General features: G+C 37.8%; 1 protein-coding gene across 1 annotated transcript; it reads right to left on the bottom strand.

Annotated features, from left to right (window-relative positions):
- Positions 1-203: 203 nt before the first annotated feature.
- LOC118649860 (NEDD8-conjugating enzyme UBE2F-like) lies at positions 204-25,609 on the bottom strand. The gene is made up of 3 exons (XM_036297334.1): positions 25,450-25,609; positions 1,091-1,629; positions 204-967 (listed from the first exon to the last, which is right to left on the bottom strand). Exons 1-3 carry the CDS (start codon positions 25,607-25,609, stop codon positions 854-856), a joined length of 813 nt encoding a protein of 270 aa, XP_036153227.1. The 3' UTR covers positions 204-853.
- Between the last annotated feature and the right edge of the window lie 705 nt (positions 25,610-26,314).

The following is a 26,314-nucleotide window of genomic DNA, read 5'->3' as shown; positions in this document are numbered from 1 at the left end:
GGAAGGTGTGTAACAATTTCTGTCTTCATTATCATTGAGTATTAAAATTTTTATGAGTGGCACATATTTAATGCTCAAAACAGACTTAAATTTTGCTCTAAATTTTCAAAAGAAAAAAGAAATGGGATAAAAGTAGATGACTCAATGATGTTTTATTTATTTATTTATTTATTTTTTTCTTTCATATTTTCTTTGTATTTCTCTTCAATAATTGCTTGACCCAACATCTTTCTGTCTGCTCTATACAATGAAAATACAAACTAAAGGAGAATAGAAAAAAATAATTAAAGCATTAAATTGTACAAATTACAAATCTGTTCCAAAATATACTTACATTAAATAAAATACGCATTTCAGTAAGAGATCTACAGTGAATGACTGCATTCTGGGAAGCCTCAGACACTGAGGCAGGGCTGACATTCGTGGGAGGAGATAAGAGACTGTGCATCCAATCACAGTTTGCAGCGGGCTTGGGACCGCCCACCTGCCAGTTCTTGGCAGGTCATTGGCATTGCTGTGCAGGGAAGTGATTTGGGGGAAGGTAAGAAGCAAGCTCCGATTCTGAGTTCATTACAACTTCTCAAGCATTTCCTCAGCCTATACAGTACAGGTTCACAAAGTAAACATGTTAAGGTAAGCAGACAACTCTTTAGAGCCCAAACTCATTTTCTGGCTGTATTTATGCGGAACTCTCTGTCTACAATGGGCAGTCATGAAGAGGTTCCTCCGCAGGCCATGTCACAGGACCCAGCAGAGCCAGTGGGTCTGCTGGAGCGCGAGGACTGGGATGGAGGCCCCCTCGAGAGCTGAAGATGACCCTCTAGCACAGTCCACGCTGCAGGCGCCCCTCCTATCATCTGGCGTACCGCTTAATGTAGTCTTCCACTTTGTTCCGGAAGTCCTCCTTGTCCCTCAGGTGATGCTCTGCAGCCTCGATATTCAGTGGGTCATCGAAGTTCAGAAGAACCCTGTACTTTGTTCAACATGGTGATGAATAGCTGAAGGGGGGATCATGTTTATATGTAACTGTCCAAAATGTGGTGGAAATGGGGGTAACAGCCATCACATTAATTTCTAATGCTACTGGTAAAGTAAACAAAGAGTTTAATCCCCAAACAACATCCTTTAATGTCCTCGTGGGGGCCCAGCCAGTGCCATCGATCGAATGTTCCCTCAGTAAACTCAGACATATCTCGCCCGTCTCTGTGATGTTGGGGTGCCAGATCCTGGTCAAGCATCTCACTTTGGGTGGCACCATGTTGTATGCATCAGGAACTTCCGTTTCAAACTGAAATTTTCCACCCTGGTAGTAACCCTCATCTGGGCTTACAGTTAGCTGAAAGCAATGAAGCTTGTTTGGATCAGGAAAATGCACTTTACATGTACAAGGTAAGTTAGCTTCAAGTTCTGCAACCTCTTTAACGAGCAGTCTGTCTCTCACAGACACCCTCCGCGTGGAGTCAGAGGCTGTGGCTGACGTCCGGGACCCTTTGAGACCATCATCCCGCTTCAGTTTGCTCGCCAGCGTCAGCGTTACTGCTGCCTTTACCCTGGACACCTCGAGACAGGCGAGGCGGGACCGGCGCCCAACACCATGCCCGGCCGGCCAGCGGCCGCGAGACGCGGCCCCTCACAGCCGCACCAGCTCCGGGCGGCCTCAATGATGTTTTAAAGAAAAAACATAAATAACTTCCACTTTCTACCAAAACAACTCCACTTTCTCCTCCTTGCCTTTTCTTTCAGTTTTGAAGTAACAAACTGAAATCTGGGGAGCGACTCTGACCCAGAGAAAATAACTTTCAAACAATGCAGTTTTGGCAGATGTTTTATTTTTATTCTGCCATTGCAAGGCCTCAATGATACACTACTGAATCTTGCATTTTTCTTTATAACACTGAAAAATAAAATGTATCAAATGGACTATAAGTGCAGTCTTATAAAGAAAAGAAACTATATGGAATTGACACTTTTGTTCTCAGCGTATCTGTCACTGGTGTTATTTTGAGCCATAAATCTATTTTCTCTACACAAGAGCAAGCTGCTTTTGCTGCTGGAGGAACTAAAGAGTCAGGATAGTGATAGCGGAGTGAGTTGATTTCTCTACTCCCTTGCACATCATGAACTAAATTGTCAATGAAGTGATTCCTAAGAAGCTTTATCATTAGTCCCTGTGTGAGAAGCAGAAGGAACAGCTTCGTTTCTAGGGTCCCAGACTGAGTCTGTAGTTTTGTCAGTTATTGAAATCACCTTTTTCTTATAAATGTGAAGAGTTACTATAAAAGTCTTTGAAAAAAGAATAAATACAAAACCCTACAATCATATTTTTACGGAAGTACTTTCCTGACTTTAACTGCACTTGGAGAAATACTCTTTTTTCTTCCATCACACTAATATTGTGTATGTGTCTTCAGGTTTTTTCCATCAGTTCTTGCGTTGGCCTGAATGTTGAATACTAATGGTGGGTAATACATGTTGCAGCCTCAAGAACTGTATTTCTCAATATTATAGATTTGTGTGTTCTGAATCTATTTATCATATGCTTTTTCAAGTAAAATTTAGTAAAACTATATCAAATAAATATTTGTAGATTTTTTCAGTTTTTTTTTAATTAGAGGCCTGGTGCACAAAAATTTGTGTACTCGGCAGGGGGGTTCCCTCAGCCCAGCCTGTGCCCTCTCGTAGTCTGGGACTCCTTGGGGGATAACTACATGCTGGCTTATCCACGGGAGGCCCCTATGGTGGCAGGGCGGGCAGCGACTCATGCTGTCCAGCCCCGCAGCCCCGGGTCACACAGGGGAGGCCCGGATGGCAGCTCACGCTGTCCCACCCCACCTGCAGTATGCTAATTTAACAGCCATCTTTGTTGGATTAATTTGCATACTCTTCTTATTGGCTGATGGCCTTAGTGAAGGTACGGTCAATTAGCATCTTTGTCTTTTATTAGTGTAGATATATATTTATTTATTAATTTCAGAGAGGAACATAAAGGGAGAGAGAGATAGAAACATTCATGATGAGAGAGAATCATGGATCGGCTGCCTCCTGAAAGTCCCCCACTGGGGATCAAGCCCACAATCCCAGGCATGTGCCCTTGACCAGAATCGAACCTGGAACATTTCAGTTCTCAGGCCGATGCTCTATCCACTGAGCCAAACCAGCAAGGGCCAGAGTTTTTTTTATTATGTTGATCAGATCAATAAGGAAGTATGGCAAATTTCCTTCAGTGATTTAGTTCCTGAATTTCCTTCCATCTACTAAAAGAGGCAATAAATATAGTGACTCAAACTTCATTCCCTAAAGCTGCTTCTTTATTTTTATATAAATACTTTGTTTTAAAAGTTCAGAATGACTCTGTTTGCCTATTCTTAATCTATACAAATCTGAACTATGACTAAAAACACTAACATATTTGTGTTTTTGTGTTCCAGAAAACAACCAAATGTATATTTTGGGGAAAAAAAAAATTCATGACGTCTCATCCACAAATTTAAAGTAATTATTTAAAGATAATTACTAACTATTAATTAAGTCATAGTCTGAGCTATATGTTGAAAATCAACATGAAACCAATTTTGACCCTCAAGTAATTTATATTCCACCAAATATTATCCACCAAATATTAAGGTGGATACATTTCATTGTGAAATGTTTAATGATTCTAATGCTTATGAAACAAAGTGGGGGAGAAGAACACCCATAAGATATTAAAGTTGTAAAAAAATATTGCAATAATGTAACATAATGCCGGGAGCCAGTCCATCCTTGCTGTTTCAAGGGACCTGGCATATATGGCATACTGTTCTTAATATGTTTGCTCACCTTCTTGGCACTATGTGTTTTAACCAAGGTCTCTGAGAAAGGTTGTTTCCCCAGGTAGGGATTTTCCCCTGAAGTTAGGGAGGGAATAAAACCTCTTAACTAAGTGCCAGGCGGATAATTAATCACTTTAACTACGAACAATCATGCTTAAGCTACATAATCTTTACTCCCTGGAATGGAGATAAGAAACGCCCTAATAGAGATTGATAGGATTGGAATCAACTGGTATAAACACAGATGTAACAACACAGAACTCAGAAGACAGAACCAGGAGGCACAGAACCTACACAGAACGTTCTCTAGAGACAGAAGAACTTTGCTGGGGAGAACATGGCAAAAGATCCTGGAGTGAACCTGACTATAGAAATTGGCAAGAGAACCTGACTAGAACCTGGTGACCGAACCTGGTTGGAGAACCTGGACAGAACCTGGCTGGAGAACCTGGAGAACCTAGCAAGAGAACATGGACACAGAACCTGGCTGGAGATCCGAAGCAGAACCTCTCTGGAGATCCAGACCAGAACTTGGCTGGAGATCCTGGCTAGGCTGCTGATCAACTGAACACTGTCTCCATCAACTGAACACTGTCTCCGTGTCCTTCCTTCTTCGCCGACTCCGTCTACGCCTTTGGGAACCCCTGGACCTGCTGGGGTGGGACCCCAGCAACATAAGCAATGACTTTTAGCTTTATCGCCACAAGAAAACCATGTTAAATAATAAACTTCTGTAGGGCTAAGTGCATGGAAACCTTGGATATCAGGATTTCAGCTTTGACAAAATAATAAATGCAATTGTCCATATGTTGTGCCCTACAGGAGAATCCTGTCATGTCCCAAGTCCAAAATCTACTAGTGTCAAATGTTTGTGACAAAAGATCTTAGTCTTTTTAATGTCATTATTTACCATTCCCATCCCTTCTACCCCACCTCGCCTGCCCCCAGTACTTTTACTTTATTGTTTGTAACTTCATTCCTCAGACACACAATGCATTTTTATATCACCATGCTCTAATTGGCACAAAAGTTAGACATGAGAAATCCCCCAAGCACCAGTAAAAGAGGGGAATACAATTGATCCTGAGATTAAACTATAAAATCAATATGTAAAAAAGGGAATTCAATTTAAAAGGACTGTAAGCCTATATAGGGCCAGCAGGATTTTACTCAAAAGGATTAAATATATTAACATATCTAAAGAAAGAATATAGGAAATCTAAGGAACCAAGAGAATCTGAATGAGCCTGAAATTGGAGAGGGATATGAATGAGTTTAGAAAGTATCAGAAAAAGGACAAACAAGGGAAATAATCATTTAGAGCAGCGGTTCTCAACCTGTGGGTCATGACCAACGGAAAACACATATAGCATATCAGATATTTACATTATGATTCATAACAGTAGCAAAATTACAGTTATGAAGTAGCAACAAAAATAATTTTATGGTTGGGGGTAACCACAACATGAGGAACTGTATTAAAGGGTTGCGGCATTAGAAAGGTTGAGAACCACTGATTTAGAGCATCTACCAGACTAAAAAAAATCTGCTATACAAATCACACATCCAGGTATGTATAGGTATACACTTATAAACACACACACATACATCTATGCATGTATGTATGTATGTATGTATGCATTCATCCTTTTACCTATCATCTATCTGTCCAAGCTTCTATACTTTCATACACATAAAGTTGCTAGATATCATCTCTAAATTAGATCATCCGCCATTCCAAGATGGGTGGGATAGAGCCAGGGATTTGTTTTATGGGCTTAGACAGTGATGAATTCATCAAGAGCTTGCATGCTTCCTCTTCCAGTATGCGTCACTTCCAAAGCCTCTACAGGCATTATTCCTTTTTGTGGACTTACCTTTCCACACATCCTCATCTGTAATCTACTCAAATTTCACAAGTTTTGTCAAAAATGTCACCTTTTATGAAGATTTTTGTTTATTTGCTTTCTTAAAGCTTCAAAAATTTCTCATAAATTCTACCACAGACTGTTTTAATTCATTGCTTATATGTGTACCTTCCACTAGCATGTAGTTGGTCTTTCTGTTGACAAGCACACTGACAAGCACACTGTACACAATCAATAAATGAGTGACTCAAAGGTCTCAAGTTCGATTCTGGTCAAGGGCATGTACTTTGGTTGCGGGCACATCCCCAGTAGGGAGTGTGCAGGAAGCAGCTGATCGATGTTTCTCTCTCATCGATGTTTCTAACGCTCTATCCCTCTCCCTTCCTCTCTGTAAAAAATCAATAAAATCAATCAATCAATCAATAAATAAATAAATAAGTGAGCGACTGCCCAGTGTTGAATGAATGCATGAATGCATGGATAATGAATGAATGCATTAGGGATAGTTCTCACTACTTACTATGTCCTTTCTTTTGCCTATAAAAATCTTACCAAGATAATTTAATCTATGTACACTGATAGTGACATTATCTGGGATTAGCTCAAAATTACGATTTTTCACCATATATTTTACCTTATATTAACATAATTACTATTGACATTCATATTTGCTCTAGTTTCTTTACCTATCGTTGGGAAGATAGAGAATCAGCAATTTTGGGCATGTAATTTGGAAGCTTTTTTGAATAGAATCTTTTCCTAAGCCTGCTTGTATATACAGTGTTACCTACCAATAACTAAGGTATGCCATTTCTCAGAGTATTTGTGTATCTTGGAATGAATCATTTCACTAAATGTACCACAAATCACTGAGATATTTTATGGATGTCGTCAAGAGCCAACATCTCAAACAGTAATTTATCCATGGAAAAAATTGGGGTAAATATTTGCAATTTAAACAGCTAAATTTTTTATTGTATAATGAGACTGTAGTGTACATAGTCGTTATACAAGTTGTAAACGTTAAGACTATGAGAAATATTGCTGGCACTGATTGGCAAGATTATGTCCTGTAGTGATAGAGAAATGTGTGGTATGGTGCCCATATGAAATTAAGAAATCCATGTTTTCATCTAGCTTAGACTATGTAGATTTCAAATTGTTTTTACATCTGGTTAAAATGTTATTTTAGGATTTTTTTTAAAAAGCTCAACAGCAATTGGCCCCCAAAATGGCACTGGCACTGTTATTATAACATTGTGATGTGATAAAATGAAGTGAATCAGAAATGATACATTAATTCCATATTACAATATTCATGGCTTTAAACATTAGAAGGGTGAATGTTCTTGGTCTGTAATGAAGGATTTGCTATTTCCAAACATTTAGAAAATAACTCATGTGTGCCAGAGAAAAAAAAGTGTTGCTAGGCTCACCAATTTCTCTCTATTCATCAAATTATTCTATGCAGGGTACCAAGCCAGTTTTTATGCCCGTGGGACAATGCATAGTACTTACCAGAGTGAGCCGAAGCCTATATTGAAAAAGGAAGAATTTTCATTTCAATGAAACCCAGTACATCCCAAACACCCAGCCAAAGGCAGTCCCTAGCTCCTACTGTTAATTCCTTTTCTCTGGCTCTACCTTATGCCTGAATTTCTAGGTCTATGCCACAGGTAATTACTATTCAGAATTGTTTCATAAATTTGGGGGGCTCTTATGATAATACCTAAAATCATAAGGTCATTAAAAGTTTGGGGAAATGCATCTCTCCTTACTTTCAGGTAATATGATTATCATTTACATAGGGTTGTTCAAGTGCTATAGTATTAAATTAATGTAAGCATCCAATTTTTTATAACTAAACTAGAGTCCCAGTGCACAAAATTCATGCACTTGGGGGGGTCCCCCAGCCTGGCCTGTGACAATCGATCGGAGCCCCAAAATCGATTGCCCCAAAGAGGTAGACCCCGCCCACCCATCTGGGGTTCCTTGATGGATTGCTCCAAAGAGGTAGGCCAGAGCTGGGGGTCCCGCCTCTGTGCCAAGTGGAGCCGGGAGGCCGTACCCCCAGAGCCCCCAGGCAGGCCTCACCATGTGGAGGCGGGACCCCCAGGCAGGCCTCACTGCACAGAGATGGGACTCCCAGGCAGCCTCCATGCCGCCTGCGCAGGCAGCAGCAAGCCCAGCCCCTCCCATCTGTGTGTGCCCGCTGTGCGCAGCCATCTTGTGATGGCATGAGGGCATCACAGCGTGACAGCCACTTAAGCTTTTATTTGTAAGGATATTAGACTCATTTCACATTGGAATTTTTGTGCCCAGTTTGCTCCAGCGACACTATTATTCTAATGAATATCAGACCTCCACGTGAGGCTCTGTCTAAACAATATTCACCCACAGTTTGCATGTGAGAAATTAACTGCTGAGTGACTTATTTCTACTTTATAAAATCTGCCTGAATTATAAGTTTAAAAATTAATTATTGTTTACTTTACTTGTTTTTATTAAAGCAACATTAATGATAACTTTGAATAGAATGCAAAATATGTCTCCTTTTTTATAGTTTTCCACTCAACTTTCTCACCCTTCTTATCCATATGTATTTATTTTTCTTTATCAACAAAAAATTTAAATTAAGATGCACTTGCCATAATTGATATATTTTCTCCAAGAAAACACATTTTAACCTCATGATTTATATATGGGAGCATATTTATACATGATTTATAAGTGGTACTCTATTTATACATTTATTTATGGTAAAATAAAAATTTTCATACTTCTGTCCAGGATGGGGTTCAGAGTATATTTTTGCCACCTTTATTGAGATATCTCACAATCACTGGAAGTAATCATCCATTTATGTAAGGATATATAGAATATACACAATAAATATGTTTGAATACATGATCATTTAAAAGATAACTCATAAACATATTTCACAGACAAGCACACTAAATACAAAAGCCCATTAATATCCAATATTTATTTTCTCAGATAATGCCACTAAAATCCATGTGACTGTCCTTGCCAGTCACCTGAGAGCTATTTTTATTTTCTTTATCCCCTTGTTCATCAAATCCAATTGGACTAAAGGGCATTAATATGTATCCAATCTTTTCTCTTAGATGTCACCACTTCAGTTTGCCTGTCTTAATTTAGTCTCCAAATTGTTTATATATTTTTTTCTTAAAAGATTTATTATTGTAAACCCTCAGTGGATCTAGTACCTGCAAAATAATGACTAAATTGCTTAAGGGTCTTTATGATCTGCCTCCTGGCTTCTTTTGTGATCTCACTTTTTGCCAAAACAAAAGTTTCACTCAAAATGAATTAGTTGAAGTCTTTGAAAATGCCATGACTTACTTTTTTTAATCTTTATTGTTGAAATTATTACAGATATCCCCCTGTATTCCCCAATAGATGCTCTCTTCCCCTCCCTAGGCCTTCACCACAGCATTGGCTATGTCCATGGGTTTTGCATATATGCATATAATTTCTTTGGACAATCCCTTCCCACCCTCCTTCCCTTCTCTCTGAGAATCATCAGTTTATTGCATGCTTCCATTTTCTGGATCTATTTTGTTTGTCAGTTTATTTTGTTCATTAGATTCCCCATATAAGTGAGATCATGTGATATTTGTCTTTCTCTGATGGCTTATTTAGCTTAGCATAATACTTTCCAGATTTCTCCATGTTGCCTCAAAAGGTATGAGAGCCTTTTTTTTTTTACAGCTGCATAGTATTCCATTGTGTAAATGCATCACTTCTTCACTCCTTTTTTATCCACTCATCTACTGATGGGTACTTGCACTGTTTCCAGATTTAGCTATTGTAAATAATGCTGCTATGAAAATAGGGTACATATAGTATTTCTTATTTGTGTTTCAGGCTACTTAGGATATATTCCTAGAAGTGGGATCACGGGGTAAAATGGCAGTCCCATTTTTAACTTTCTGAGGAAACTCCACACTGTTTTCCATAGTGGTTATCCAGGCTTCATTCCCACCAGCAGTGTACTAGGACTCCTTGCCATGACTTTTTATGCCTACATGTCATGACACACAAAATCCTTTTTACACTCTAACTTCCTCAGGAATGTGCATTAATCTATTTTTCAAATTTCTGTTCTGATATTGCACCTCTGCAATTACCAAGTACCCAAATTTTGCTGGGAAAACTTCCCCCTTAATTGTACAATGAGTTATGATTATGTATCTGTTTGCCATCAAATGAGTTTACCCAGTATTCAACATATTTTAGACAATCACTACTTGCTTTTGAATGGAAAAGTTATTGTCATATCAACTTTGTCTCATCAAAGTAAACAACAAAATTAAAAAAAAACACACAAAATTACAAAGACTGAAACAGATTTTAAGAACACTAGTGTTGTAATACTTAGCTTAGTTTCATTATGCTGAGATAGTATAGTGGCTATATTGTAGTAAGAAGTAGATAATGCTTTTCTATCCATTATGTAAAAAATAAAGATGAAGATTGTTATGCTCTAAGGCTAAGTAACAGGTCCACAATAATTTCCTGAAATGTCAAGTGTTCAGGTTATTACATATTTTTGTTGTGAATCAAATTATCCCTTTAAAATGCAAATTTTAAACAGTGTTTAAACGCAGTGTTTAAATGCAGTGTTTTTATTTTTTTATTTTTTATTTTTTTAATATATTTTATTGATTTTTTACAGAGAGGAAGGGAGAGAGATAGAGAGTTAGAAACATCGATGAGAGAGAAACATCGATCAGCTGCCTCCTGCACACCTCCCACTGGGGATATGCCCACAACCAAGGTACATGCCCTTGACCGGAATCGAACCTGGGACCCTTCAGTCCGCAGGCCGACGCTCTATCCACTGAGCCAAACCGGTCTCGGCATAAATGCAGTGTTTTTAAACGCTGCATTCTTAATTTAATAGATTTTAAGGAAGCCCTGTCTAGGTTTACCACTTATTCCATGTGGTATGCACATATAGGAACTTGAGTTAAGGCTCAAACCTTGTGCGCTAAAGGGGCATACATATCTTTGGAATATCAGGTGTGAATAGAAATATGGCCTCTCACTCCTTCTGGCCTTGAATCTACTTGCATATTATTTAACCTCTGCGATTCTTTTTTTTATATTACCTACTTTTTTGTTTTTTATTTTTATTGATTTCAGAGTGGAAAGGAGAGAACATCATTGATGAGAGAATATCATTGATCAGCTGCCTCCCGCAAGCCCCACGCTGCGGAGCGAGCCCACATGCAGGTATGTGCCCTGACCTGTAATCTCCTGGCTCCTAAGTTGACGCTCAGTCACTGAGCCATGCCGACTGGGCTTACCTATTTGTTAATCAAAATAACATATTGACATACTTTTATAAAAAGTTAAGAGGTACCAAACCCCATATAATTAAGATAACTGGGGAAAAAATAGCAGTTCACTAACCCTTTTACCTTCCTAAGAACTGTGATCTCCCAATTGTAATCATGTTGGCAGCAATGGATTCATTTGGGAACTTCCATGTCTTCAGATGAGGCTCTTCCAAACATCCACCTGGGTGTGAAACCTGCAGTGGTGTTCCAAAAACAGGGTGGGCATAGGTGGTTTTACAATTCAGCATGTAGAATTTTTTTAATTCTACCTCCCATTCCCTGCTGCCATCTGCCTGCCCAGGGTGACCCAACAATCTCTTAGGTATCATAAAGAAAGGTTAGCCATGTGAGGCTTGACAATAATCTTAGTCAGATAAAACACAGATTAATCAATTGTATCTTTAATTGCTTATCAGTGAAATGACTTCCAAGGTATGTAAAGAAATGTTGAATACAACTGAGTCATGTATGATTACTTTGACACAATTATTTAACATGTGTGACCAGATTCCTTGTAATTGAATGCAGTCACACAGAGATCCTGTTAGAAGATATGGAATTACGAAGTTACCAGCTGTTTAAAGAATACACAAAACTAAACATTGATAGCTCTGGTTAATATATTGCAAACCTGATATTTTAAAATACCTTTTTTCAAAGTCTGCTCTGAATTTTATTCTTAGAGCACATCTCATTTCAGTTGCTCAGTTTTCATGATAAATAATTGATCTGTATTTAGCTTACATTCAATTTACTGTTGGAAAAGATGTATATACCCTAGTTATTCCAAACATACTTAAAAGTTTTCAAATTATACCCTAGTTATTCCAAACATACTTAAAAGTTTTCAAATTACTAAATAGGCCATTAACATTAAAGTTTAAATATTCATTATTTAAAGTTAAATAAAATTAAAAATTCAGTTGCTCATTTAAACTAGCTACATTACAAATTCTCAGCCATGTGGTTAAATGGCTGACATATTTGACAGAAGATTAATATAGTATACCTCTTCCAAAACCCTACTTTTATTTTATTTTATTTTTATTTTTTTTAATATATTTTATTGATTTTTTACAGAGAGGAAGGGAGAGAAATAGAGAGCTGGAAACATCGATGAGAGAGAAACATCGATCAGCTGCCTCCTGCACATCTCCTACTGGGGATGTGTCCGCAACCCAGGTACATGCCCTTGACCGGAATCAAACCCGGGACCCTTCAGTCCGCAGGCCGACGCTCTATCCACTGAGCCAAACCGGTTTCGGCCAAAACCCTACTTTTAAAATGAGAAGGAGTAACATCATAGAGGACTAACCGACACATGTATCCAAATTAATATTTTCAAATTAATTTTAAGGCTAAGCAAATAAATACACACCTGAGTTTGGGCTTTATTAGTTGTGTAGCATCATCTGTAAAGCTTAATAATATAAACTAATAGTTTTCAATTAGCAGTGTGAAGAAAATGCTTAAATTGAAGGTATTCAGATCAATAGAGGAAACACGCACAAAGGTTAAGTTGAAAAAAAATTTAGTATTAATGCAGAAATGAATCTCAGTAAAGCAAGAGAGAAAGTAATTCTCACATTAACTGAGGTGATATAAAAAGAAAAATACAATTTAGATTTTGGAAATAGGTTAATAAAAGCATAAAACATGAAACATGATTTTAACAGTGATATGTTTACCCTTCCTACCAGGATGTTCTAATTTTTATAGAGAATCACAAGATTTTCAGTAGTGTGTGGAGTGTACTAATTTTTTTTTTTAACATCACCTGAGGATATTTTTCTGTTGGTTTTTAGAGAGAGTGAAAGAGAGAGAGAAAGATAGAGAGAAATATAGATTTGAGAGAAAACATCCATTGATTGCACACGCCCCAACCAGGGCCAGGGCTGGGGAGGAGCCTGCAATCCAAGGTACATGCCCTTGACTGGAATCAAACCTGGGACTCTTCGGTCCACAGGCTGACACCCTATCCACTGAGCCAAATTGGCTAGAGCAGTTCTAATTTTTAACAATAGTTATTTGACTCACAGCTAGCCTGTCTGTTAGGGATCAAACAACATTACATCATTCATGAGAGAAGAAAGGGGAACTATTAAGTCAAAGCTCTATCGTGTGAAGTTTCTGGTCTCAGGCAGACTTTAGCACCTTTGCTTGGGACATCTGGGAAAAGTTCTGGGGAAGGTTTCAGCAGCCTGTTGCGAAACAACTCTCTCTGTTAAGATTCTGCCTTGTTAAGAACAGAGGCCCCGATTGCCTTGGAAAGGACTAGCTTTTCAATGGTGTTGACATCAACTGCCATGGAAGACGGAGATGGTGTCCCTCTGAACAACAGCCAGGCAATCCTACTGCCCATAGCAACTTATCTGGGTTCCCTCAGCTCAGGGTGCTCTTACTTTCTCACAACCCACTCGTTGTGAAAGTGTCACTTGGGCCTCCGTGCGTCAACCCATGGAAATTGGAGTTCAGGGAACTGGAGCGAAAATGATGATTCTTGGCTACAGTGATCGCAGTAATAAACTATGCTTTAGCTTTGACTCACGGGTCTTATGTTTCTGCAACATTCATGGAAATGTGGCAGGCTAAATTGTTAGCTTTCAAATAGGGTAAAATTTCAGGCTCCTCCCAATTCTTGACAAAATTTACTTTGACATTGGTTACAAATAATTTGCTCAATGACCTTACTATTTTGTGGAAAATTTTTATTCTGTGTTTTATTCAGTGGGGCACAAAAGTATGTATATTGACATTTTTTAAAAATATATTTTTATTAATTTCAAAGAGGAAGGGAGAGGGAGTGGAAGATAGAAACATGAATAATGAGAGAGAATAATTGATCAGCTGCTCCTGCAGGCCCCCTACTGGGGATTGAACCCACAACCTGGGCATGTGCCCTGACCGAAAATTGAACTGTGATCTCCTGGTTCAGAGGTTGACACTCAATCACTAATCCATGCCAGCTAGGCTGTACATTTAAATTTGAGCTAACTATTCAAAATTAAGTCATCATAATTTGCACTTTTCCATTGTAATGTCAATCTTACAATTCCAGTGTAATGTAAAAGGTAGTCTCTACCTTTTGCTTAGTCACAAATATTTTGAATGCCAATACCATATAAACAATAAAAATAACTTTTAGTCTGATAAAATAAGATATACCAACATATAAGTATCCTATATTAGTATGAATTACATTACTATGATATATTAGGTTTTGAGAACTTGTTCAATAAATAAAAGACAGATTGCAATTTCTTCTAAGAGTATTCTAAACAAAGTATAAACCAACTCATTTCCTATTAAGACTTTTGAAAAACGTTTATTGTAATAATGTGGCAATGCAAACTGATACTTGGAAAAAATAATATGTAGTCTATTGTGAAATATTTTCACTTACCAACTTAGAATGAATGTTTCAAATTCTGGAAAATACTTCTATTATGCATTCAAAATATTTTCTTTCCACTTTTCAGTCAAGGTAGATGAATTTTAATACAAATGCCATTAAAATATTTAAATAAAATGAATTAGTTCAATGTTAGTATAAATTTTATTTTCTTGAGCTGGAGTAGTGAAAAAAATGTGAAATATTGTCTTATGGAAAATATTTTTGGCCACAGTATTCTCTTTTATTTATTCCTCTATTAAACAAACATTTAGTCCTTACAATAGACAGAAATTGGAATGACTGTCGAGCTCCCAGCAGTTTCTCCAAAGATGCTAACAGTGCTACTTTTCCTTTTCAGCAGTTGTGAGTGATTGTTGCCAAGACAGAAATCATGACCCAAACTAGAACTAAAACTCCAGGCACAGACACTGAACGTGCTTGGTGCTCCTCTGGTTTCCAGTTTCCCTGAGACTCAGTTGTTCAGCTCTTCTTTTCCTTTATATGAGCCTCATCAGTACCCATACAGTAGAGTTCATAACCACAATTTTTCTTATATTAGAGTTTGTTTCTGTTGCTTGCAGTTAAAAGCATACCAGTTTGTATATGCTACGTAGTGGGTATATAAAAAATGAGTAAGAGTGTTACTATAATCAAGGATCATGCAACTTAGTGGCAACAAGTAAATTATCAGTTGCAAAACATGAGATAATTATTTGCTAAGGCAAGAATAAGTCTTGGGTTCTATAGGAGACTTCTCAAAGACTTTTAACCCCATCTCATTTGACAGGGTAGAGGGTTTCAAGGCCACTAAATTCCACTCCTTTTCTTTATTTTTCACATCATCAAACATGATAAAACTGACCCAGAATGCTCCCTTATTTTAAATTGCATATCTATTTTCTCACCACTTTTGAATGTCTCTACCAACACAAAGTTACTCTGAGGGAACCAAACTCACCCAGAACCACATATGCTATAGAAAAAAATGTGCTTTTCAACCCTAGTTACCATTTTTTAATAGGAAAAATTATTTTGTAAAGCTCCATTTAATATCCCCTCAAATTATAGATACTAGAATTTACATTTCTAGAAAAATTTAAAAAAAATCAATGATGCTTTGATATAAAGGTGGGAATATGTCAAGTGATTATTTTAGTATAATAATATATATTTTGATATGAACATGCTCAAGAATAACTGCACTGGAACATAATAAGGTAATTAGATATTTACAAATCTCTGTAAGAGCAAGGTGAATATGGCAGTTAAAAATACAGAATTATACAAATGTATTTTAAAGCCAACTCAAAAACTATAAACAGCTTTCCACTAATGATGTGATTTTCCAAAGTGGTGACAGTGCTTACTAAAAGTAAAATATTTCAATTTGCATAGTATTACCTTCCCGCAAGCAAAGTGTTTATTAAAATTATGCAAAAATAACCATTTTGGTTTCTCTGTGAAATAGTGTTAGGTTCTTGGCTCAAATGATTTAAACCGATTTTTAGCCAACATAAATATCTAATAGGATTTTAGAAAGTTGTGTGTGTGGAGGGGAGGCACAGTAAAATTATATGGGTAGAAATGTCATGTGTATTACCGAATATTTAGTTTCTCTTGACTACACCCAGTAAACCACAGGAAACCTTAATCAACAAAGCTATTATGACAAACAAAGTCATATCCACTAATTTCCACAATGATCCCTAGGGAAAAGTGCCCCTTCCATTGAAAAGTATAGTCATAGAGAATTTATAGATTGTTCAGCTGGTGAAACTTTTTAATAAAGCTTTTTTTTTACTCCTAATAATTTGCATTCTGGGTTATGTAAAGAGAAATCAAAGAAAGTTGGTTCATAGGAGGTAGAGAGAAGATAAAGGAAGAGAACAACGTTTATTTCAAGCAATGCTTTTAGACAAACTAGAGATGGTTAAAGGAGGTGACAGTAGGAGAAAAATTTTACTTGAATAAAGTAAAAATGAATAATACAAATTATACAACGAATGAGTTAACCTCGGTGGAATCTATGTTATATAAGATGCCTGGCGGGGAAAGGTTGGGTCAAGAATAGTTAAGCAGAAATCGACCATGGACCAGATCTGGCCAGCAAACACTTTATTGCTTGACTCACACATAGTTAAAAAAATGCAGACCAACATTTCAATTCAATAGGTTTGTGACATTCCCAAAATTTGGTATTCTGCGTTCTTTTGATAAATTGAAGATCTTGAATCAATGAACCATATTTCCAGATGACAACATCATGTTAAAACTGAGTAGTGGCTGCTTCCTTTACATGGCACATGGACACCCCGCCCCCCCAACCCCCCACTGCCCACAATCTGGTAGATTTCTGCTTTTACACAATCTCCCTCACCCTGGTAAAGGCTTTGCATTTGTGACCCTTGGTTTATAGTTTTAATGACATATTATTGAAGCAAAGTTTATTTTAGTAGGCTATAGGCTTTTTTTTTTAGTAGTGGGGTGGTGGGTGGAACTTCAGAATCCCATTAGTGCTAATATATAGAATGAATTTTAGGTTATAGGAATAGAGTATGTAAGAAATCACAAGTTTATGGTAGTGGTAATGATAAATTTCAAGAGAAAAAGTGATCCAAGGTATAATTCAAGGGTAATGTAGACTTGTCTGGTTTGTCTATTTAGATGAACATGAGAGGAAATAGAGGGCTTATACATATCACTAACATTTTGAACCCAAATGAGGGGCAAACATGGAAGTGCTATGAACAGAACTTGAGGATTAAATAAGGTTGCTGGTTTTGGAGGAATAATGAGTTTATATTTACACCTAAGCCTGTTGAAAAAATGTCAGAATCTTTCCATAAAAGATTTGTCAGGCATAAGGTTGAAATGATCATTGAAAAAAAACCAATCCAAGTAAAGCTGGAAATAGAATATTGCTTGAATAATGCCTATATTTATTGGAAAAAAAGAGAAAGAGGAAATAGAGATAACCTGAAAAGAATGGATCAGAATGAGAACAGAATCATGCAGAAGAGGACGGTGATAGGCCAACGATACATTTCAAAGATTAAATAGTATGACATGCTAGAGAAAAATTCAGGAGGATGGTCACAGAGATGTGGTGTATAAGAGAGTAGTAGCTGGCCTCTCTTGAGATAGCTAAATTGCTGTTGGGTAGTCTAGTTTTAATTCAAGTTATAAAACAGGACATAAATACAAAACGAGAAGAAAAGATTTGGTACAAATCACTTTTAAGCATGAAGGGAAGTAGTGACTTAAGATGCCAGTTTGATTTAGTAGGTTTCTGAAAGGATTTAATAGGCACCCAAAAGGATCCAATCTTTCCTGTGACAATGCCAGGGACATAGTTTCTAATGTTTCCTGAATGATCATGTTCTATTGCTATGCTTCACCATACTCACAGGAGAGGTAGTCCTCTCCCCCCTACACACACACACCCATGAAGTATTTCTAGTTTATTTCTAGTTCCTTATAGTCCTTCCACCCTAAGGATCGCTGTCTACTATTGTAGCTAGCAAAACTGGACTTATCAGGTGAGAAGGAGGACACAACTGGGAAGTTAACCAAAAGCTAAATTCTCATGCAGAAAGGGAAGAAGTCTTGTTAACTTTTGCCCACACTCTCTATGCACGATTAGATATTTACAATTACGTTTATGTAATGTTAAAGATGGTTATAATGAGTGATATTTTATACTTCATTCTTTACATGTTATCATATTCCTTAATTAATTTATAATTGATATGAAGCATTTTTATTAAAGGAGTAAATATTTTATTGAAATATCTATATTTGTAAAATAAACAAGTCGTGGGAATTCTTGTGTCATCATTTCCATGACGATTTTCTGGAAATTCTGGCCATACTAGTAATACAACAAATATAAATATTACATGTAGTTTTTAATAGAATACCCAAATAGAAACTTTACAAATGATTTATTTATATGCAAAATGTCATATAACTGCAACCTTGTCATTAATAGAGCCACGTGAGTCTGACGAAGGAAACACGGATGCAGGGGACTGCAAATGCTTTTGGGAATTGTGGGGATACAGGAGGTGGGAGCCCTGGCTTCTGGGTGCAGAAAAGCCAACTGATGACCAGAAATACTTGATACTCATGGATTACTATGTAATTAAGAAATACACATTAAATTTTTTTGAAATAGACATTTATTTTTAAAAGACACAAGAAGAAAAAATAAAGAGCAAAATAAGAAGTAAGATGTAGGATTAAATTTAGATTTATAAAATTTAACAATAATTATTTCAGAATAGATTTAAAAAATTATCCCACCTAAAAATGAGCTAAAAATCTAGAAATGAAAAATAAAATGAAAGTAAGTGGTGGTATGTAAATATAGCTAAAAATATTACTTAAAACACTATGGAGCAGCAGCCTGGCGATGTGGCTCAGTGGTTGAGCAGCTACCTATGAACCAGGAGGTCATGGTTCAGTCACCGAGCAGAGTGCATAACCAGGTTGCAGTCTCAATCTCCAGTGGGGGCTGTGCAGGAGGCAGCTGATTTATGATTCTTTCACATTATTGATGTTTCTATCTCTCTCTCTCCCCCTCTCCCTTCCTCTCTGAAATCAATAAAAACATATTTTAAAAACCTCACTCTGTAGCAATGTTACCATGAGACAAAATGAAATGTAAGTTGAAACCATTACAAAAGAACACAGTCATTTTATTTTTGAGAGGAAAATATTGCCATTGATTTATTTTCAAACAATGAAGGGCTTTTAGATATTTAAAGTACAACTGAAAACTGCCAGGAGAATTGGCAACTGCCTGACAATTTTTAGAAATTTTCAATATACTCTGCTGAGAAACAGTAAGTTCATCAGATAGAATATAAATAACTCTCAGAAATAATTCAATAATACAAGTGTCAATCTTGATCTCAGTGGTAGATAGGCATAAATGTATTTTTAAAAAAGTGAATGAATTCAGTAAATTATTATAAAAAATAACCGTGCATAAGACCACAAAAGAAATTTCAGCAAATATTTCACATTTTATATTATTAAAACCGTAATTATTGGTCACAGTTCAATGAAATTTCAAAGTAACAGCAGCTAACATCTAGACATTTAAGAAAACATTTCTATGCAATTGAATAGACAGACAAAAAAGCCAAGTTAAAACTTTTTAAATAATTTGAATCAAATGACAACCCTAAATATGTAAGTATAGATAAAGCAACACTTAAAAGGGAGCTATATTTTTAATTCATAAAAATATAAAAGTTTTAAAGTAAATGAAAGTTTTGAACTCAGGAAACTGGACAAAAAAAAAAAAAAAACAAGAACAAAAATAAAACTAAAATCAATTAAAATAAGAAAGAAAAAAAAGACAGCAGAAATTACAAAAATCTGTCACCAACAAATTATTACTGATTAATAAGGCCTGTAACATCTATTGAAATACCTAATAAATTAAAAACTACCACAAGTATAACAAATGGGGATAGGAACAGCATCATGGGCATAAACAGGATATAAGTAACAATTTTTAATCAATAAAAATATCCAGTTTTAGATTGCTCTGATTGCTAATGATAACACAGGGACTCAAGTGGGGGTTCTGCTTTATTACCAGCCCAAGGCTTCTTCCAGGCAGGGATGTCAATCATGTAGAAAGGTGGCAGTAGAGAGGCGCAACTTTATGATCCATATCACGTTTGATGAAATTTCTGTAGAAGAAACAATATATTAGCACTCTGCAGATCCAAAGTCACATCCAAAGCACTGCATCTGTCAATGACACTTATGACTTTATTCTTTTTCTGTGGTTAAAATAAGACTTTTTAAATGTCTTCTCAAATTCTTGCCATACTGGAGGACCATCTCTAAATACGATTTTTCTGGGTCAGGCTATTTTCTTCACTATGGTGACCTTTCTGTTGCCATGGGTGTAGGTTTGTTGGCAGAAAAGGTGCATTTTCATTTTTAGTGAGAGCTCAGCTTGGCTTGGCTAAACTGCCACTGTTTTTTCTGACCTTTCTCTATGCTGTGGCCCTAAGAACATAAAACGTCTTTAGCTTTGCTAATTTATTTGCTATTGTGTTTTCACTAGATAAGGTGCCAGACATCTCATCTTTATACTCTTGTCAGTTTATGAGTTACCTCACTTTATGTCTATAAAATATTCCTGCTGCTTTTCACTCACCATACACAATTGGATAAATTCTTCCCCTAATTCAATGACTACCTAAAGGATTTAGAAGTGAGGGTCAAAAAGAACTTCTATTAAATCTTTAATAATCATTCCATAGAGCAAATACTTTCATGCATTGTTTTTTGTAGAGGTGTTATAAACAATGGATTTAAGAAATATATGTAAAAAAATTGAAATTAAGAACCAATAGATACCAATAAAAGTTTATATTTGTCTCAATTTTAGAATGAGCAAAAGGCTTCCTTATAATAGGCTGATAGAGAAAAAAAAGTTCAGCTTTGGTTAAATATGATGTAAAATATTTGCCATGTCAAAATGTCACAAATACAATCAATAAGATTCTCACATCTAGCACTTATCTTCATAATTAAATAGTTCTTATTATCAGATAAAGGAACCTGAATAGCCTAATATAACTAGAAATTGTTCTAAAATACAATTTGTAGAAATAATATTTCCAATACATTTTAAAAGTTGACACACACACACACACACACACACACACACACACTAAACATTAAATAATTGAAAAAAAGAGAAAAATACCAAAAAATCCTAATTTCTTACTACATTTACAAATATTAAAATAGACAAATGTAAATGATTGGGAACTAATAGTAGAAGTGATTTTATACTCTATGTTGGAAAAATGAAAAAATGATAAAGTCTTAAAAAGACTCTGCAATTGCTTGTGCTTGCTAAAATATTTTCATTTGCATGAAACAATCTTAAGAAAGAATATAAGCCTGGCTGGTGTGGATCAGGTGTTGAATGTCAACCTATGCTCAGGTCAAGGTTCAATTCCCAGTCAGGGCACATGCCCAAGTTTCAGGCTCGATACCCAATGTGGGGCATGCAGGAGGCAGTCGATCAAGGATTCTCACTCATCACTGATGTTCCTATCTCTTTCTCCCTCTCCCTTCCTCTCTAAAATCATTAAAATGTATTTTTAAAAATTCTATATAATAGAAGCATTGTATGCAAATTGTCCCCTTGACTGGGAGTTTGTCTGGGAGTTCGACCAGGGGTGGCTAGCCTGTGAAGGGAGGGAGTACCCAACCAGCATTAGGCAGCTGCTAGGGGCCCTACTAGTGCACAAATTTTGTGCACTGGGCCTCTACTTGAATATAAGATACAGTCAAATTTTATTTACAGTTCTATTAGTAAAATTATTATTTTAATAAAAAGAAAAATAATTTCAAAGTTCCATATTAATTTCTCCTTCAAATAGTTAGCAAGTCCTGTGCTAATTTCTGGGGATAAAGCAGGTACTAAAATATAAATTGTCACTGTCCTAATGAAGTTTAGAAACTAATGGAATAAATCCATATTTATAAATAATCCCACTAAAGGCTATATAATTACAAACCACATATTTAAAAAAAAAGTCACAGGACACTTTGAGGGCATATACAAGAGAGTAATGAGAAATGAACACCTGAAATACAACTACATGGTGACAGGAGGTCACTTCTAGATTTCTAGTTATGTATGCCAAAAAGTACCTTTGCTAATGAACTTCTGCTTTACCTGAAAGTAGTCTAATTAACAGAGCCATTTAATATAAATAGTCATGTTGATGAATGTTAACAAAATTAATTTGACAAGAAAACAAAATAATGCTTTATAGCCTTTACACATAAATAGCAGAAGGATCCTCAAAAGCTTCATCTTGAAGTGGCTTGGAAATGACAATCTTTATCCACAGAGAAGAGGTGGTTCTAATTAAAATTTTAGCATTTAACTATTGCCAATGAAAAGTTTTGATTGGTGAAGATTTCCCATGTGCTTTTTTGATTAATGTAAAAGAAACAAGACACACTACGTGCTTGATTAGTCATAAAGGCCAATAGATTTTGTAGGTACTCTAAATAATTAAGCATTTAAGATTTAAGCCAGGGTAAATTCTCTTCCACTGAGACTCAGGGGGGAGGGGACACTAAAAAGAATACTTGCACCGGCCCAACTGAACCTTATAGTGATGGTGGTGAATTTAAAATGGAAACAATCCTATCTAATGAAGGAGAAACATGGTAATTAGCCGTACGTCAGCTACCCTTCCCATTGGCTAATGAGGGCAATATGAAAATTAACTGCCAGCCAAGATGGTGGCCAGCAGCCAGGCAGCTTGAAACTAACATGAGGCTTGCTTGCTTCAGTGACGGAGGACTCCAACGTTCCCCGCCTGCCGCTGCCGGCCTCTGAGCTTGCAGTTTGAAACATTGTTACAAATATAGAAGCTAAACAAAACCCCAGAAACCTGCTTTCAGCCAGCCGGGATCTCAGAGCTGGAGTTGATACAGTGTTTCGATTATAGAACCCAAACAAATCAGATACCTTCTTTCAGCAGCAGAAGCCTCAGAGCTGGCGCCAAGCTAAAGTTGGCCCAGAATAAAAAAGAAAAAAAAGAAAAAAAGGAGCAGTTGGGAGCTTCAGTCACCCGCCAGCCTAAAAACAGCCCTAAGCCCCTCACCCAGACCGGCCAGGCATCCCATTGGGACCCCCACCCTGAAGGGTGTGTGACCAGCAGCAAACAGCCATCATCACCTCATCCAGGCTGGCCAGGTACCCCAGTGGGGACCCCCACCCTGAAGGGTGTGTGACCAGCTGCAAACAGCCATCATCCCCTCACCCAGCTTGGCCAGGCACCCCAGTGGGGACCCCCACCCTGATCCAGGGCACCCTTCAGGGCAAACCAGCCAGCCCCCACCCATGCACCGGGCCTCTATCCTATATAGTAAAAGGGTAATATGCCTCCCAGCACCTGGATCAGTGGAGTCAAGAGGCCTCCCGACACCGGGATCAGTGTGACAGGGTGCAGCGCCCAAACCCCCTGATCGCCCTGTGGCTCTGTGTGTGACAGGGGGTGGGGCCACAACCTCCCTATCTGCCCTGCTCTGTTCGTGACAGGGGAAGGCGCCCCAACCCCCTGATCAGCCCTGTTCTGTGCCTGATAGGGGGAAGCTCCCCATGCTCCTGATCGCCCTGCAGCTCTGTGTGTGACAGGGTGCGGTGCCCCAACCCCCCCACCCCCACGGGCCCTGCTCTGTGTGCATCGAGGTAGAGCCATAACCTCCCCATCGGCCCTGCCCTGAGTGTGACAGTGGCAGCGCCCCAACCCCCTGATCGGCCCTGCTCTGTGGGTGATAGAGGGCGATGCCCCAATCCCCTGATCCGTCCTGCTCAGTGTGTGACAGGGGACGGTGTCCCAACTCCCCTATTGGCCCTACTCTGTGAGTGACGGGGGGCGGGGCTCCTCAATCCCCTGATAGTCCCTGCTCTGTGCGTTACAGGGGGGAGCTCCCAAACCCCCTGATGGGCCCTGCTCTGTGCATGACAGGGTACAGAGCCCCAACGCCCTTGATGGGCCCTGCTCTGTGTGTGACAGGGGGCAGCACCCCAACCTCCTGATCCACCCTTCTCTGTGCGTGACAGGGGGTGGCACCACAACCTCCCCATAGACCCTGTCTTGAGTGTGACAGGGGGCGGTGCCCCAACCCCCCTATCGGCCCTACCCTGAGCGTGACTGAGGGTGGCATCGCAACCTCCCGATCCGCCCTGCTCTGTGCATGGCAGGGGGCGGTGCCCCAACTCCCGAATCAGCCCTGCTCTGAGCCCAACCAGGGGCTGCACCTAGGGATTGGGCCTGCCCCCTGTCACCTGGGAGCAGGCCTAAGCCAGCAGGTCGTTATCTCCCGAGGGGTCCCAGACTGCGAGATGGCGCAGGCCAGGCTGAGGGACCCTCCCTACCCCCCGAGTGCACAAATTTTTGTGCACCAGGCCTCTAGAATTATATATAAGATACAAAGAATTATCCTATGTTAGACAAGGCTGACCATTAAAAGACAATGATTCCTGGGGGGGGGGGGGGGGGGGCGGTTCTATCTTTAAAGCTACTCTATCAATATTGACATATATAAAAAACAGGAACAGTTTCAAATTTATGACAGCTAAAACTTTTATAGCTTTATGTTTTTATGTTTTTCCAGATTTATTATAGAAAGTTATAAAAATTATAAATCAAAATTAGATAAGAAACTAAGTTAAGAAAAATCTGGCAAATATCACAAGCAAAACAAAATCTAGAAAGTAAAATAAGCAAAATACCTTGATTAATTAGTTGCCTGACACAATTTATATATATATATTAATTGTTTTTTTACCCAGAGGAAGGGAGAGGGATCGAGAGTTAGAAACATCGATGAGAGAGAAACATCGATCAGCTGCCTCCTGCACACTCCCCACTGGGGATGTGCCCGCAACCAAGGTAACATTCCCTTGACCAGAATCAAACCCGGGATCCTTGAGTCTGCAGGCTGTTGCTATATCCACTGAGCCAAACCGGTTAGGGCTATATTTTTAATTACTGATTTGATTAATATTTCTAAAACATATTCAAAATTATACTAAAATTAAGGCATATGCAAGAGCAAGTTAAACATGTTTTAAATTGATGCTATGTACAATTACAATATTTTGTAATAAAATTACTCTTATTCTATCAATTTATTCATGTGGGATACATTCCAAGACATCCAGTGGATGCATGAAACCGTGGATAATATCAAACCTTCTGTAGACTGTGGCTATGCTATACTATGCATGCACACACACGTACATTTCCCTGTATTCCAAGCACGGGGATTTGAATTTCTATTTTGAGTAAATGACAATTAAAATTGAATATTCTACTCACGATTTCACATTTGTAGTGATTGGAAGAATGGTTCTCACCTATTTCATGGCTTTATGGGTACTACTCTCTCATTTCAGGACTGATGTGAAGCTTTGGTTTACAGGCTCTGGTACCTACCTGTTAATGACATGAAGGCCTCTGGCCCTGTATTTGAATGCTGAGATGGACAAACCAGCAGAGGGCAGTAGGCTCTGTTTCCTGAGAGCTTTTTCTTTACCATGGGTTGGCCCACAAAAATCACCACTTGAAGTGATAATAAAGCAAAAAATAAACCCATGTTACCAAATCCAAATTGAAAGAATTTCCAAACAAATTTCTCTCAGCTGAAACTTAAAATTCACAGTAGCTTCTTAACAGTCAACTAAAATTAGGCACGTTGTAATAGAAGGGAAATCATGGCAGAGATAATATTTTTTACAAATCATAATTAAAATATTTTAATTTTGTAAATTTTACAAAAATACACACCTATATGAACATGTTGTTAGGCTTTTCCCCATGACTTTGAGTAGGTCTGTAGTTTATTGTCAATCTGGTCCTGTAGAGAAGCTATTGTCTTTACATATATGACCCTTTCTACTATTCTTTCTTTCATTTTTCCCTCTATCACTCAATTTTAAATGTATAATCATCAAGCTTCTTTTAGAGAAAGGCAAATTTCTGGTTTCTGGAGTTAAAATTCCCTTTTAGCATGTGTGCCAGCCAGCAATGTCCTCAAGCTTGCCAATTATTCCTTATTGCACTCTCAACTGGGTCCTCAAAACAGCCCAAAGTTTCTACCTGAGCACAAAGTGCATAATCACAAACAGTTAAATAACATGGGTCACAAGATCATATCATATTTAAAACACTTAGAAATCACTATTTTCTAACCAAGTTTTCAGATAAGCAGCCAAGGACGAAAGACACCAAATGATTTTCACTTTGTCTCTTCATAATTTACTGGAATAGTCAGATACACACACCTCACCTTTTTCCTGTT

This window comes from Myotis myotis, unplaced genomic scaffold (genome assembly GCF_014108235.1).
Source record: "Myotis myotis isolate mMyoMyo1 unplaced genomic scaffold, mMyoMyo1.p scaffold_m19_p_3, whole genome shotgun sequence".
Taxonomy (NCBI): domain Eukaryota; kingdom Metazoa; phylum Chordata; class Mammalia; order Chiroptera; family Vespertilionidae; genus Myotis; species Myotis myotis.
The sequence above is the reverse complement of the archived record's forward strand: the minus strand, read 5'-3'. Positions and strand labels throughout refer to the sequence as shown.

Bases quoted from the DNA above. Each gene is read 5' to 3' on its own strand.
- LOC118649860 (XM_036297334.1), bottom strand. From the start codon at position 25,609: ATGGGTTTATTTTTTGCTTTATTATCACTTCAAGTGGTGATTTTTGTG. The intron at 1,630-25,449 runs GTAGGTACCAGA...TGCGGCTGTGAG, and splicing joins GGCCTTCATGTCATTAACAG to GGGCCGCGTCTCGCGGCCGC. The intron at 968-1,090 runs TTACCAGTAGCA...ACAAAGTACAGG, and splicing joins GATTAAACTCTTTGTTTACT to GTTCTTCTGAACTTCGATGA.